Genomic DNA, 15663 nt, shown 5'->3' with positions numbered 1-15663 from the left:
TTAGTAATGCCTGAAAGCTTTGGTAAATATCATTGACATTCACCTTTTCTGAAAGCCTAGAAGATGGAAACCAATCTTTCCTTTGCTGACATTTGAAGTTACCCCTTCCAAGAATTTGTCTTCCACTACATTTTCTGCCTTAGCCATAAGAGTGTATTTGTCATGTAATATTCATGTGCGAAGGCACCTTAGGTCTGATGGTGACAGCAGAGAACCATTGGAGAGCAGAAACCCACATATCTGACACGCTCTTCTGTCATCTGTGTGCGTGGAAGTTAACTGACCCATCCAATAAAGTTAAGAAGCAAAGAACAACACAAGTTTACTACTATATTTCTTTTTCCAAAGTGAACATAACCTTAAGAGTATCAATTGATGAATGCGGCTGTTGTGATCTGGTTTGTAGACAACCGCATAACCCTCACTATATTTGTGTACATTTTAGTCTAAAACGTATTTTTTTCTATTTAAGTCTAAAATAAAGTAGAAATAGTACCGTGATTTAAACGATCAAGAACTTGAATTCCTCGCAGAAGGGTCATTGTCAAGGACTTTATATACAGTATTTAAAGATTACAAATGTTTTTCTTACCTCTTTATCTTTTCCTTGTCTTTTTTCAACCCATACACAGACAGAATTACTTAGAGGCTCTTTCATTAGTTCAGTATGGCCTGTGCAGGCCTGCTTTCAGTGTCCTAATGGCTTTGTCATGGCAGCTACCCATTCCTGGGTGCTCACTGGTTCTTTATTGAAGGAACAGAAGGGGTTCCAATGCCTTAGTCAATCCACAGTGCCCTGCTCCTGCAGGAGCTGTCTGCTTCTCAGTGCCATTCTTGTCATCATGCTAGAGAACATAAACAAGTACCAGGTACCAGCAGTGAAACAGCAGTGAAAGCAGAGAGCACAAGTGCAAACTATGTCATTAAAACCAAAAAACAACTGGAAACCTCTTTACATAAAGGGTAGTGAGGGACAGGAACAGGCTTCGTTAAATCACTACCCCAGCTTGTCGATTGGATGAGATTCTCAGATTGAGGGGCTATTAGGAACCAAAACAATCTAGATAGGCCGAAAGGCCTCCTCTCATTTGGGACCTTCCTTATCTGCTGAGTATGTGCTATCATTCTTTCTTGGAAGTATTTTTCCATAATCCTGTCCTTTATCCTTTCTATAAGGTGTAATTGAAAATTGCCACCCTAAACTATAATAATAAGAATAATTACTTTACACTTTGAGGTAAGAATCACATCAATATTCCTTTCTCTTCTGTTATGTGCACAGCAAAGCAAATATCACCATTTAGTAAGCAGTGGCAGAATCTGAAGATTGCTTAAAAATACTGATATGTCCCTTATCAGATTGTCAGAAACCTCCTTCTTTCTGATGATGGAAGCAAAAGGCACAAGGTGAGACTACACCTTATGTGTGGAGTCCTGGCCAATCTGGAATCAAACCCAAGACACACCAAGTTGTGAGGCATTAGTGTTAACTGCCACTCCAAGGTGCTGCCCTGAGCTCACACATACAACCTGTGGTTATGTGCACCTTTCAATGTGTGTCCTCAAAACCTGAACATGAAGCACATTTTTATTTGGTCAGACAACACGTGTTCTGTGATTCAAAATACAGTAGTGTTTGCACAAAAGTCACAAAAGTGAAAAGATTACATCTGTTGTGCGTTTTCCGGCTTGTGCAGAAAAGTTTGGATGGCAGGACGCATGTGGGGCAGAAACATACTGGCCACCGGCAGGTCCCCAGCAGGCTGCATCTGTGTTGCTCAGAGCAGGAAGGCTTCCAGGCTTGATCAAGGCAGCTCGCCCTGCTGTCGCGGAACTTGTTCCAGTGCAACCGCACACAGAGGAAACCCAATGTTATTTCAAGGAAAAGGCTTAAGTAATGTGAAGAGCAGCAGGACTGCGGGACTTGGCAGCAGCTCGGAGCAGGTGAGCCTGGCGAAGAGACGGGCAGAACTGCCGTCCCTGGCTGTGAGCTCCCTAGCAACTCCAACTGTTGATGCGTCTTAATAACCGAGCGTGTCAGCTGCAATCAGGATCATGGACCAGCCGAGTGTGCCGCGGCAGTCTGCCGCCGCGTCCGCTCCAGCAAAGGAAATGCATGGCTTTTCATTAGAGTCGCAATGATTCTCAATTTTTTTTTCAGTCACGCTTTAATTAGGACAGATGATTAATCATTGCTCCTCTGAGAGCCTTTGAATAAACAGACAAAACTCTAAAAGAGACAACTCGCTTTCTCACTGTCCACACGTGACTCGGAGGAGTCTCCACTGTATGTTTGCCCGGCTCTCAGCTTGCTCCATCTTAATAATGTCTGTGGTCACCGGGCTCTGTTCTGGTCGGAACACTTTTCTCTCCGCTGCCTCAGCTGTGATTCTCTTACCCTCGCAGACTGGTATTGTCAGATATTGCATTGGGGGTTTGATGACAAAAAGGTTAGAGCTCAAATGAAATTCTCTCATACGAAAAGTAAAACATTAAAAAACCTTGTACACTACAGGACGTATTCATTTATTTTAGATGTGGAACACACACTACTGCTACATTAGTAATAGTTGAAAAGTGGAGGCATATGGCACTGCTACTTAAAATTTAATCCAGGCTGAAATCCAGTTCATGTATTATTAATGCATACACTTCTTGTATCACCGCCGCAGCGTCGACACTGAATTCTTTCACAGCTTCATTTTTCAACAAACGACTTGACACGGAGAATTGATAGTAAATTTGTGTTTATTATGTGGACATTTGAGGGCGTCCGATGTTCTGCATTTACATCCAGAATACTGTATACGTTTAGAGGTGAATGCGCTGAAGTGAGTGATCTAGATTTTTTTTTTTGCGATGGTCGTATTTTTAATATATCCTTCTGTCGTAACACATTTTCGAAAAGAATTCAGGCGTGCGCTGTAAAAACTCTCTAAAGGTGTGAGTAAAAAAGGCACCAGGAGCGTATTTTTCTACCATAGTTACCAAACAGTCACTCTTCGACCTTGGAAACCCAGGCTCTTGCTCGGGGGAGAGATGCGATTTCCCTCTTTGCAGTCCAGTCTGCCGAGCTGAAAACGAGTGAGCCTGTGGGCAGCGTCTCCTCTGGCGACTGCACATTCCTGCTTCTTAAATTGTGGCAAACTTACACGCATGACGGGTGTATGACTGTACGACTAAAACGATTGAAGGTAGCGGCTTGCCTTCAACGGCATAAATATATTTTAATTGACGAATTTAAACAGTAAATGACGTGAGGAGTTATATACATTTTCCTCACAAATGAAAGGGTGTCCAACGTATTTTGACCCTCATCTTCTCTCGCATCTGATAAACCTGCAATTTTTGTCTTTTTATTTACTGTGAACAGTGCACAGATGAACTAAACCGCAAGTCACAGACACTCTCTGAAACTGCGAGGTATGGAGTTAATGCTGCTGAGGAGCGATGTTAACACATAACGGTGACCTTTTCACAAATTTTAGCTTTTCATCCCAAATTACAAAACATCTTAATGTTTTTGCTGTAATGAAGAGCTTTGAAAAATGAAAACAAAGTGTGCGACTGTAGTGTGTGTGAGCAGTACACGTATCATTAGCATATATTCCAATATCCATTAAGTGTTGTATTTTGCAATCCAGTTTCTCGAGGTTTAAGAATCGTATCGGATCAGGATTTCTCTCTTAGTCCACCTTCCCAGATCTATGCACTGATACTTGTGTCATTCTCTGCACAAAAAGGTACTGTACCTCCAACCATTTATTATATGTACAATATGTCAAAGTCACAAGTGCATGTGGGTAGTGAAGCAATCGAAACACTCACCACTAGGTGGCGTTGTACCTATAAGTGTGCGCTATATGAGGAATGTAGTGTAACGTTGGATGAGTGCAGTTGTAACTCCACCTGATGAGCAACAAAAATGTAAACTTTGATAACAAAAATGTAAACTTTGATGACTAGTCAGGTAAGGATGTTAGTCTATGACTTTGTGCGAATCTTCCTTGCAAGTACTGGGCTCCAGCCTTCATTCCTCTTTAATGCGACATAGGCTGATGACTGAAGGACTATGCAGCCACCATTTCAGGCTCTCCTGACCCTGGATATTATATTGTTGGGCCAGGGTATGTGGAAACTGCAAACTTTAAAGCAATCTGGAATTCTAGGTGTCATTATCTTCAAGTCTGGAACAAGTACTTTGATTTCTTTCAAGAAACGGGTAGATGAAATGGAAGTTGTAAACCAAAATTTGGATGGGATAATAATGTCAAGTCAATCTCACAAGGCTGTACTTAATCAACATGTGCCAGCAGCCATATCACCCTGCACCTCACAGCTGGCAACCCATTGAAGCTAAGCTGGTGTGACTCTGGCCAGTACCTGGAGAGGAGACCTCCTGGGAAAGCTAAGGTTGCTGCTGGAAGTGGTGTTAGTGGAGATAACAGGGGGCGCTGTGGTCTGTGTGGGTCCTAGTGCCCCAGTATACTGTAGTGACAAGGACACTATACTATAAAAAAGGTGCTGTCCTTTGAATAAGATGTAAAACTGAGGTCCTGAGTTTTCAAAAGAATAGCCGTGTTACCCTGGTGTCCTGGACAAATTTCCCATTGGTCTTTACCAACCTCCTAATAAACCCCACACACTTTCATTACTCTGTTTTCGTCCCCACTGATAGCTGGTGTGTGGTGAGCGTACTGGTGCACCACGGCAGCTGTTGCATCAACCAGATGGGGCTGCACATTGGTGGAGGAGAGTCCCCATTAACTGTAAAGCGCTTTGAGTGGAGTGTCCAGAAAAGTGCAATACAGTACACATTAAGTGTAAATGATTATTACAAAACTAGCTATATATAGTATTTTGAACAGAAACGTTTCCCTTCACATTCATCTCAGGCATCCCAACTCCTCCTTGCAGCTGCCCTTTGGCTCACTTCTTATGAATAGAGTTTGAGCTTCCTCCTGGCTAGGAGACTGCCTATTAACCAAGCGGGTGAAGCCAATCCTATTACACAAAGTATTCCAAACATTGACAAAGCATTCAGTTCTTGAATGTCGTTGTTCCCAGTAAACTATCATTATACTTAAAACTAATTACAAGACAATAAATAACCCTACTGTATACACACCTAATGTGTATGTTTTGTAGTATATATTTGTGTGCAAATTTATAAAAAATTCCGGGACATAGCTGGGGGTATTCATAGTGTAGATGAAAATATTTAGAAACAAGTAATCTTTTCACAGTCTTTAAGCCTGTCAGATCTGCCTGTAATATTATCTTTATTGGATTACTTCCTTCCTGTTGTGCCTTTATAACTGGCAGATAAACGAAATCCATCCCCAACATTAATTATATTTAAACAACTCTTCAAAGGGAAGAAAACTTGCAGCCTGAAAGGTTAAACTTGAAAGTACACCAGAATGCTTTCTCTTGGTAAGGCAGGGTAAAGAAACTTCCTAAAACCTTCATAATTAAAGTGTGTTCTTTATCAAGTCTGAAGAATCAGACAGGATCAGCCAGGAGATTGAGGGGGTCAGTGGTGTGATGGTTGAGATGGTAAATGTGACTTCTTCATAACTTCATTGTTTTATCTGTATTCCTGTGCTTAAAGGAATAACCTGTGTTGATAAATTAAAATGACTTAATCATTTCGCAGCAGCCATATCTGCAACTCACAACTGGCAACCCACTAAAGCCAAGTAGATCTGAGCCTGGTCAGTACCTGGACAGTTGCTGCTGGAAGAGGTGTTAGTGGGGCCAGCAGGGGGCACTCACCCTACAGTCCATGTGGGTCCTAATGCTCCTGTATAGTGATGGAGACACTACACTATAAACAGGCGCCATCCTTGGGCGAGACATAAAAATGAGGTCCTGACACTGAGGTCATTAAAAAATCCCAGGGCATTTCTTGAAAAGAGTAGGGCTGTAACCCTGGGGATCTGGCCAAAATTCCACTTGGCCTTTACCAATCATGGGCTCCTAATAATCCCCATCGATGAATTGGCTTCATTACTCTGCTCCCCCCCCCACTGATAGCTGATGTGTGGTGAGCATTCTGGCACACTACAGGTGGAGAGGATTCCCCATTACCAGTAAAGCACTTGGAGTGGAGTGTCCCAAAAAGCACTATAAGTGTAAGTAAATAATTAGTAATTGAAGTATTACCACATACACTGGTAGTTTAAAATACAATTTGAAAGAGGTCAGTCTCATTGCATGTTCAGAGTTTAAATCTTTAAAAGTTAATGCCTCTTTCCCCCCCCCACCAGACAAGGGCTTCTGAATCACATTGTATATTGAGATTGGTTAAAAATTGATTGGTTTAAAAGTTCTTTCACTCAGAACCCCACAAATCAAAGGTTTCTCTTCTTGCCTTTAACAGGAAGAAGTCTTTGAATTGTAATCAAAACAAATATCACTAAAGCACTTGCAATGTCAATAAGCTACGCTGATCACACTATTCAATTGTATGATCACCAATTCCAGACATTTAACACTCAATATACAGATAACCAAAATTTAGTAGTACTGCCCACTGTACCACCCTCACTAACTACCCTTGAAATTAGGTTATTTGTGATCATGAACATCAATTTATGATGAGACAAACTCAAACCATTTTATTTACATAGTTGTTCATGAACCAGTGTCTCCCAAGTGAACTCCTAGGTACAGTACATCCAAGTCTAATCCTGCTACTTCTATTTCCCCTCAGAAAACAGAAGCCAAGACCACAGATTATTCCAGCCTAAAGCCACTTCCTGGATTGCATGATGTCAACCCGGTGTGAGGAGCAGGCAGTATTGCCGCAGTAAGAGGTACGAAGTCAGTTCGCCTACTGCCGCTGCAAGGGGAACAGAGCTACCCATGACTCCAAGCAGCACCTGCAGGAGTCAGGTACACTGAGGAATTACCTTCCTCAGTGGTCAGATTACCAAGACGAAGGAGAGGGAGCAGACTGTGGTTCTGGAAGAGGTTTCAGAACTGGATGCAGAAAAGCCCTCTTACTGCAATAATCATTACATTGAGCTGTTAAGCAGTGTTTTTGCCACCATTCCTTCTAGAAAGAAGCAGCTGTAAGTGTCTTAGTCATCATTAAGAAAGTGAAAAAGAAAAAGGCTGAGGAGGAACAGAGTTCATTTCTCCCTTTATTATGCTCCAGTTACAGCTTTGTTCTGTGTACAAGGTCTGAATCTCCACCCAGCTACCAGCAGCAGCGCAGAGACCACAAGCACAGTGGAGGCAGCTACTGCCAGCAAGCCATAGCTGAAGACCTGGGGCACTGAGGAGAGAGCAGGCAGCAGTCAGTACACAGCCAGAGCAACACGCCAACACCGCTCACACAGTGGAGCCTCTCACCTTCAGACCAGAGCCGATGCGCTTCACCCTGGGCTGGGAGCTCAGAGGCAGTCAGGATCACTTCTCCACTAGAGACCACTGCAGTGTCTTTGGAGGAGCCCCCGCGTGCTGCAGCAGCCCTTCCTGGAAGAGGAACAGAAGAACTGCTGGGAGGACTGACGACCAGGATTCAGCAGCCAACAGGTACCCCTCAGCTGGAGCACTGGAGCCGACATGCGACAGGTACTCACTCCTCCTGCTGCTGCAGGTTGGGACACAGTGGTCAGTAGCAGTCGGCTGGCACACTGCTGCACTGCAGTGGATGTAGACCTGGAGAGAGCAGAGCAGGGGTGAGAGAAGGTCAGCTGCCCTCGGGGATCAAGCTGGTGCCTCCCAGCCATGGCTCCTTACCGTCTCCTTCAGGGGGAGCTGGGAGGCAGGGTCCACAAAAGTGAACATCCGGACCATGAAGCGCTGGTAGTGCGTTGGGTACAGCAGCCCTGAGGAGCCGCCCACAGGGATCAGAGTGGTCTGGTAGTCGTCATCTCTGTATGGGCACCTGCAGCAGGAGGAGGAGAAGGGTGAGAGCTCTGCCAGCAGGGGTCAGCAGTGGGGAATCCAGCAAGAGCTACAGGAGGACAGGTTACCCAGCAACCAGGAGGCTCCACTGGGGCTGGCTCAGAGGGCTTGGGGTGGAAGTAGCCCAGCAGTCTCCCAGCGTCAGGACAATATTGGGATCCGTCCTCTGCAAGATGTGAACCTCCACATACACAGGATCCTGCAGGACCTTGGTCACAGGGTAGTCACCCTCACTGTAGTAGGAGTCATACTGCTCTCCTGAGGAGGAGGAGGGAGCTTTAGCACTATTTCACCCTGCAGGGCAGCTGAGCAGAGCTGAAGGCTCAGCACAGGTACCTCTTGCCAGTTGGAGCTCCACACGGAGGGGTCCTGGGGCCACTGCTGGATGGGGTGGAGAGACCGTATAGACCACTGCCTGCAGAGGAACCAGCTCATCATCTGCATACCTGCACTGGAAGAACAGCCTGCAGGAAGAAGCCAGCCATCAGGAACTGGCACAGGCCGAGGGGAACCGAGGAAGGAGAAGGCAACCTGCCCACCTGTAGGCACTGTCCCTCGTGATGGAGCCATCAGGTCCCGGCCTCACCTCGAAGCTGGAGTTCATCAGGTTCTCATACACTACAGCACCAGCCTCCACCTGGAACAGGGGTGGGGACATGACAGGCACAGCCTGCACACACTGGCACTCTGGGAACAAGACACTGGCTGCAACTCACCCTCATCCTGGTGCCACAGGCACTGACTGGGAACTTGAACATGGCAAAGCCAGCAGTGGTGCCAACAGGGCCACAGGCTGCACTGCCACCCCCCAGCAGACTGACCGAGTCCAGGCTCAGCGGAGGGCTGGTGGCATTCCTGGACACCACAACCACAAACTGACCATCCCTGGTGCACTGCACAGTCACTGAGGGGATACAAAGGCTGGATTCAGTCCCATTATAAAAAAGGAATCCTGCTCTGAAGTGCTCAGGTTACACAAACCCACCATCATTCCCATAGTAGCAGCGCCTCTGGCTTGTCTGATCAAAGCAACAGTTTCCTGCTTCACAGTCGGCTCTCGTGACGGTTGGGTCTCCACACACCACCTTGTCATTATCGCTCACCAGACATTTCTGATTCTGGGCTAGAGCCACATCCAGCAACACAAAAAGCAAGACACACAGAATCCACACTTTCCCACTAATCCCAGACTTCTCCATGGCGGAACTCAGAGAGGAACTCAGAGAGGAACTAGAGGAAAGCCGCGCTCAGCGCCTTAAGTTCTCTCTGCGCGCTGATTGGCTGAGCTCGGCGATTGGACAGCAGCAGGCTGAAGCGGGCGCACGAGGACCTCAGACGCTCTGCGCGTCTCCAGGGTCAGGAATTGAGTCCAGGTGCGCAGATCGCTCTGCTGGTTCTCTCCAACGTCGTTCTTAAGAATGGTCTTTATCCATGATGTGTTAACAAGTGAGGAAACAGAACCTCAGCGGTGATTTTTTAATCAAAATAAAATCAGCACTGCTTAAAATTTGACATCATTGGGTTGCTAATCTGTTTGGATGTTTGAACCAGGAATCATTTGATCTTGCTTATGCGACTGGTTTAAAAGAAACACGACTCGAAACTGCTTCGATTCATTTGGAGCATAGCTTTACCATACTGTCCACTGCTCCGAAGTCCGTATCAAAAGGCGCGTGACTAGGCTGAACGCGACTTCATGGCGTCACACTGTTTCGAAATGTTTCAAATGTTTTGCCGGGATTCGGCATAGGAAAAATTAAGAGCAAGCTGGTGATCTGGGATCACTACATTTTGACCCAATACACATAAATGGAAAGTACAAAAATATATCTGTTCCCTGATTTGTGATTGGGTGCTACATGTCATCACCTCATTTGCCACACTCTCGAAAAGTTTGTAACGTTATATAAAGCCTGTCTAAGCCTCGTTTTTTTCGCGAAGTCTTGCCTCAACCTCCTGAGTGCGTTGTACTGAGCCGTGTTCTTCCTGTGAGCCTGTTTTCCTGCCCCCACCTCGTTTCTTTCTTTGACTCCGAGCCTGCCTTGTCCACAGTACCCTGGGAGCTCCTGTTTGAACCTTCGCCTGTACACTGACCTTGATGTGTGAGAATTCATAACAAATAGGATCTCCGCTTCGTAAGAATGATAGCAAATCATAACTTAAAAAGTACTGCACTGAAACCTTTGTGGAAAGCAATTGCAGAAACAAAGATGAAGGTAAAACGCCTAAATCGAGAGCCATCAGTAGCAAGGGAGGTGAGATCAGCAAAGCTGTGAAGATGGGAAAGTTTGATAAAAAAACGTTCTAGAACTGTGCCTGGGTTGTGGACCACAGGTATGCTTTAATCCGCTTGAGCTCTGAGGAGAGCGGCTACAGGTTGAATTCACACCTCCATTTAGTAAAATACTGGAGCCGCAAGGAGAGCAATGCGTTTTATTGCCGCTTACGTATAATCGCTGAACTGCTTTCACGCTTTTGTTCGTCCGGGTAGGGCCGATTTTTAGACATACGGAATGTATACAATTGCAGCAAACGAGAATCTGCTAACTTCTAGTAAGAACACGTCGAATATTCTACGTGTTTAATTGAAAATGGGTCATGTCTACCGTTTGTTAGTTACATGGATGTAACGGACCCAAAACCAAATGAAATACATATGATTACATTTTATGTATAATTACAATAGCTTGTTTCGGCGTTCCCCTCTTTCGAGATCCCGATTTTCTTTTCTACGCTTCAGAAACAAATTACGATCTCAATGATAATGGACCATTTTTTTACATTAGTATCATCCTCAGCTGCAACAGAAACATGCATCATGTTTGAGACACACAGGAAGCTGGAGCGGCGGTTTTCAGCCTTCGTTTACATCTCTTCTGCTCATGCAAGCTAATTTTGTTTAGGCTCTTGTCTTAGCCGGTACTGTGTATTAGAAATCTAAACTCCATCCACACACTTAGTTTGATAATACTGTAGAGCCATGCGCACGCAAGGCGGGCTGGGAACAGCGCTTGTGGGCGGGACTAGGGGACTGTATGTAGTGGGATAGAGGCTGGAAACAGGCTCTGTACGCCTGTAGGTGTAGCGCTGTAATCCCTGTCCCTGTGTACCTTTCCCCGATTCTGGTTAACCTCTTTTCCCGAGTCCTACGCCCGCTCCATTCGATACCGAACGCCACAGTCGCAACAAAACATTTTCACCTCATAACGAAGTAAAAAAGCCAGATCCCTTAAAACGTGTAACTCCATAAAATCAAAGAAACGGAGAATCATAGCAGGCGTCTCAGTGACCGTAAAGAGCCTCAGATGGCAACATACTAAACGTGGCTGCCTTGTGGCTCTCCTCTACCGTTCATAAAGGATGCGGTGTCAACTAGAACCTGAATTAGAAGAAAAAAAAACACGTTCATGTGCTGCTGGCAGGGATGTGTAACAGGCTGGAGTCCAGGCTGCTCCCTCACAGGAGCAGAGGGAGCAGCATGTAGTACAGCAGCAATGAACAGTGAAGCAGCCATCATCAGCTGCAGAGAAGCTCCCCACCCATAGCATCTACTCTACAGAGTGGAGCTCCAGTTTAATGTTAAGCATCTGCACAAGAAAGGCTGTCAGACTAGCTGAAAGCCAGTGCAGTAACAGCTCTGAAGGTAGCCAGCCCAAGATCCATTGCACTGGATTAAGAAAGGAACAAGTATCACACAGAGAGACAGTTTCCAATCCCTCCTTTATTTCTCCACAGTCAGCTCAGTGGATTTGCTCTGCAGTCTCCTGTAAAAGTCCCCAGCACAGCCACACAGACCAACCCCACCACTGCCCTCAGAGCAGCCAGGATCAGCAGACACTCCTGGAAAGAGGACAGGTTAGCTCATGCTGCTCTGCCATAGAGATGCTTTTAGACCAGTTCAGTTCCACTGAGACTCCAGTCAGTATACAGGTTGGGTACTAAAGGCTTCCTCTACCTGTTACATCACCTTCCTCCTGTGCTCTCAGCAGAGACCTCTGACCTTTCACCTCTGCTGGACGGTCAACAGCCTGCTCTCCCAGCACAAACAGAGGACCAACTGTGGCATCACCTTCCCACTCAGCAGCTGCAACTGGGAGGAATTCTGGATTGAAATACCTACAGCACTGCAGAAGACAGCATTCACTTTCACATAAGCCCGGCCAAGATTATTTAAGGAGCATGTTGGAGGTAAGGACACCATTTATAATGCTCCTTTTCATGTAGCAATCCAGAGAACAATTGAATTTCCCCATTTTGCCTACATTCCCCAAGAATAAGAGCAGGAGGGATTGTGTACAGCATACAGTGCCATGGTTTTCTATGAAGACTTCTGCTCACAATCCCTCAATGTACTAATGTCCATACTACTGGAGTGGAACACTAGCATCTACAAGAACTAGAATCCCCTCTTCTCATTTTGAGAAGCCACAAGCAAGAGAGTCTCGCCCTCTTTAGATCCCAGATCCCTTTTCATTCTCATCCAGTGCCTGGATTTGGTAGTAGGACAGCTGGAGTCACAGCAGCTGCACACCTGATCACTGCCATCCACAGACGTCCACCTACAGCAGGACAGGCATCACTGCAGACACCCACATCAGAGCACATTGCGGGCAACACCCTACTCCTCACTTACACATTCCCAGTAGTGTAGCAGGTCTTGTTCAGGGAGTCCACACTCTGGGAAGCAGCAGTCACCTTCAGAAGGCAGGTGATGTAGATCTGGAACAGCACACCTTCAGTCAGAGGCTCCACTGCAGCTAAACCTCCTCACAGCCCAGAGGCCACAGGAAGACACTCACTGAGCTCCTGGCATCTTGATAGAACCTGAAGGCATCCAGCTTCATCCTCAGCTTGCCATCCTCGGGTCTTGGCATGAACTGAGAACTGGAGCCTGTTGTTTTGGCATCAGTCAGGCACCTGGGGGAGAGGGGAGGTCATTGCAAGTGCACCGTCTGCACAGCAGTTCCTCCATCAGAAGGCACAGGACTCACCCATGATTCTCAATGAAGGCATATCTGGGGGTAGAGGTCTGGTCAGGCACCAGGGTGGCCACACAGCTGTCCACAAAGAGCCGGAGGGGCTGGTGGTCGGCCTGGCTGACGGAGGCTTCAATATTCAGGACACGTTGGAGGTCCTTGGGGAGATCCAGTCATCTAGCATTGGAGAGGAGCCATTACTCATGGCCACGAATAGGTCCAGCAGGAAAATAGCAGAGAACCAGATGAACCCAAATACAGATCCCTTCAAAGAGCTCTGGTTACTGGGAACAAACCTTCATAGACCCCAAGTCAAGCCAAATCAATCTTCTCTAGCAGACATCCCCAGTCCGGAGGGGAGTCTTGCTGCACCTCTCCCCTACAAGAGCACATACCAGCCATGAGCACCAGGGAGAAATCCACCATGTCTGCAGAGGATGTTCTGGAAGTGTAGGGGACCCAGGTGGGCTTCAGGGCGCTGCTGCTCACATTGTGAAACCTGGGAAAGACTCCAGTAGAGTGACACGGTCCTTATTCAGCCCTGGAGCTCTGTGGACCCTGCAGGACAGCAGATGCCTCCCTCACCTCATGTAGCGACACTCAATACTGACAACGGCGCCATTTGTTCTCACGATGGGGGTGTTGGCAATCGCCCGCGGGGTGTAGTTGAGAGAGAAGTTCTACACTAGCTCCTCCGGTGCGCTCTAGGAGAGAAGCGACGGGTGAAGCCGGCACACCACTAAAATATGAAGCTATGATGTCAAAGCCGGACACCCTACCATCAGCGAACTACGACAGCCTGCAGCTCGGACTCGAAGATCAAGACCTGCGCCGCGTCGTCTTGCCTTGTGGCCACACAGTCTCCTAGACTGACGTCCGAGGAGTTGATCAGGTGACCGGTACCGAACAGGTCTCTCCTGACTTGCACCACGATTTGACTCTCCCCGCACGCTACCGACACAGCCCGCACGAGCGGTGTATCCTGCTGTGGAAACCGAGGAACGTCGTAAAACACAGCCCCCTTGTGCGTGATACCGGTTCGCCGTCCGGGAGCTGAGCGCCATGTAGCGGCGTCACAGAAACGCCCAAACACCAAGAAGCTGAAGAGAGAAATGCCTGAAACCCACATTTTGTTTCCCACAGAGAACAAATCCATGATACCTACTGTTTCCAAAATACATCTTTTTAAAGGCACACATATTTCTCTCTTAATGAGGTTCAGGTTTGCCGACAGAGAAAGCAGATTCTCACGTGAACAAACCCCATGTCCGCTCGTACTGAGGAGCCCGGATAGAGCGCGAGAGTCGGGGAAGATCAGAGCAGCGATCATGGAACAGTGCCGAGTCTGATGAAAACTGTCCGAATAGCACTGGTGATCTTTTCCGTTTTCTTTTATTTACTGTTTTCATTTTCAGTCAGTACGTTTTGTTGTAATTACGCATTATGATCCAATTCCTACCTTAAATGGCTTGATATCGTCCCAGTGCTGGCTGTGAAGACGTCCAGGAGGTGCACTTCGTAACCTTTTTTGAGGATTTTGAGAAAATAAAAATGTAAAACTACAGCAAAATCCAGGCCACTTCAGGCTAGGACTTACTGTTAAATCACATAGGGCATTATGACATTTTAGAAAATGTAGGCAGGCCTTTCAATCTGTAGTTTTCGTATCTTACATTTCGTTTAACATGAATCCTAAATCCACTCAAATTAAGTCTTAAATTGCGCTACACATGTGATTTCAGATCAATGAACTGATTAGTCTACATTAGAGCATCAGAAAGCGAATGAGACAGTGTCGCGTAAGCAGGCGTGTGATCGAGAAGCCTGCGATGTTGGTGCTAATGAAGGAGCTGCAGACAGACGAGAGAACACGTGTACTCTGTGCCTGCGGGCTGAAATCGCACACATTAAGAAAATAAGTTTGAACTTTGACATTCGACATAGCCAGCAGCCATTTCACTCTGCAACTCACAACTGGCAGCCCACTGAAACTAATGCAGGTGTGAGCCTGGTCAGTACCTGGATGGGAGAGCTCCAGGTAAAAACTAAGGTTGCTGCTGAAAGAGGTGTTAGTGGGGCAAGCAGGGGGCGCTCACCCTGCGGTCCATGTGGGTCCTAATGCCCCAGTATAGTGACGGGGACACTATACTGTAAACAGGTCCCGTCCTTCAGGTGAGACGTAAAACCGAGGTCCTGACTCTCAGTTGTCATTAAAAATCCCAGGGCATTTCTTGAAAAGAGTAGGGGTGTAACCCTGGTGTCCTGGCCAAAAGTCCCCGTGGCCTTTACCAATCGTGGCCTCTTAATAATCCCCATCTATGAATTGGCTTCATTACTCTGCTCTCCTCCCCACTGATAGCTGATGTGTGGTGAGTCTTCTGGCACACTATGGCTGCCGTCGCATCATCCAGGTGGGGCTGCACATTGGTGGTGGAGGGGAGTCCCCATTACCTGTAAAGCGCTTTGAGTGGAGTGTCCAGGAAAGCTCTATATAAGTGTGAGCGATTATTAATAATTATTATTATTTTAACCTTGAACACAGAAAACAATGAGGACACCTGACTGAAGTTTTCAAAATCTTCTTTAAAAGTCAACCCATTTGACTTCTTCTGCATCAACAGTCAACCATAAACCAGAGGACACAAATGGAAACTATTGTACATCGAAGTGAAACTTTGCATCCTTTTATGAAACAGTTGAATAAGATCCTCCCATCAACGAGGTAATAAGAAACAAATTAGTTAGTTGTATTGAATGGTCTCTTCTC

The 15663-nt window shown here is 46.4% G+C and overlaps 2 protein-coding genes across 2 annotated transcripts; both read right to left on the bottom strand.

Moving 5' to 3' along the window:
- Positions 1–7138: 7138 nt before the first annotated feature.
- Positions 7139–9133, bottom strand: LOC107076548 (zona pellucida sperm-binding protein 4-like). The gene is made up of 9 exons (XM_069186891.1): positions 8906–9133; positions 8637–8824; positions 8460–8557; positions 8257–8384; positions 7989–8178; positions 7753–7900; positions 7593–7671; positions 7363–7485; positions 7139–7285 (listed from the first exon to the last, which is right to left on the bottom strand). The coding sequence occupies exons 1-9, from the start codon at positions 9117–9119 to the stop codon at positions 7155–7157; spliced, it is 1299 nt and encodes a 432-aa protein (XP_069042992.1). The 5' UTR covers positions 9120–9133; the 3' UTR covers positions 7139–7154.
- Positions 9134–11641: 2508 nt separating this feature from the next.
- Positions 11642–13322, bottom strand: LOC138216044 (zona pellucida sperm-binding protein 3-like). The gene is made up of 7 exons (XM_069187653.1): positions 13292–13322; positions 12912–13068; positions 12720–12837; positions 12554–12639; positions 12367–12479; positions 11876–12010; positions 11642–11760 (listed from the first exon to the last, which is right to left on the bottom strand). Exons 1-7 carry the CDS (start codon positions 13320–13322, stop codon positions 11642–11644), a joined length of 759 nt encoding a protein of 252 aa, XP_069043754.1.
- Between the last annotated feature and the right edge of the window lie 2341 nt (positions 13323–15663).

The sequence above is a fragment of the Lepisosteus oculatus genome, chromosome 3 (genome assembly GCF_040954835.1).
Source record: "Lepisosteus oculatus isolate fLepOcu1 chromosome 3, fLepOcu1.hap2, whole genome shotgun sequence".
Lineage (NCBI taxonomy): Eukaryota > Metazoa > Chordata > Actinopteri > Semionotiformes > Lepisosteidae > Lepisosteus > Lepisosteus oculatus.
The sequence above is the reverse complement of the archived record's forward strand: the minus strand, read 5'-3'. Positions and strand labels throughout refer to the sequence as shown.

Excerpts from the sequence above, each read along its gene's own strand:
- LOC138216044 (XM_069187653.1), bottom strand. The coding sequence starts at position 13,322 with ATGGTGGATTTCTCCCTGGTGCTCATGGCTG. Across the intron at positions 13,069-13,291 it reads CTCCCTGGTGCTCATGGCTG|TGGATCTCCCCAAGGACCTC; the intron begins GTATGTGCTCTT and ends ATGCTAGATGAC. Across the intron at positions 12,838-12,911 it reads GCCTTCATTGAGAATCATGG|GTGCCTGACTGATGCCAAAA; the intron begins GTGAGTCCTGTG and ends CCTCTCCCCCAG.
- LOC107076548 (XM_069186891.1), bottom strand. The coding sequence starts at position 9,119 with ATGGAGAAGTCTGGGATTAGTGGGAAAGTGTGGATTCTGTGTGTCTTG. Across the intron at positions 8,558-8,636 it reads CCTGTGGCACCAGGATGAGG|GTGGAGGCTGGTGCTGTAGT; the intron begins GTGAGTTGCAGC and ends CCCCTGTTCCAG. Across the intron at positions 7,672-7,752 it reads AGCTCCCCCTGAAGGAGACG|GTCTACATCCACTGCAGTGC; the intron begins GTAAGGAGCCAT and ends TGCTCTCTCCAG.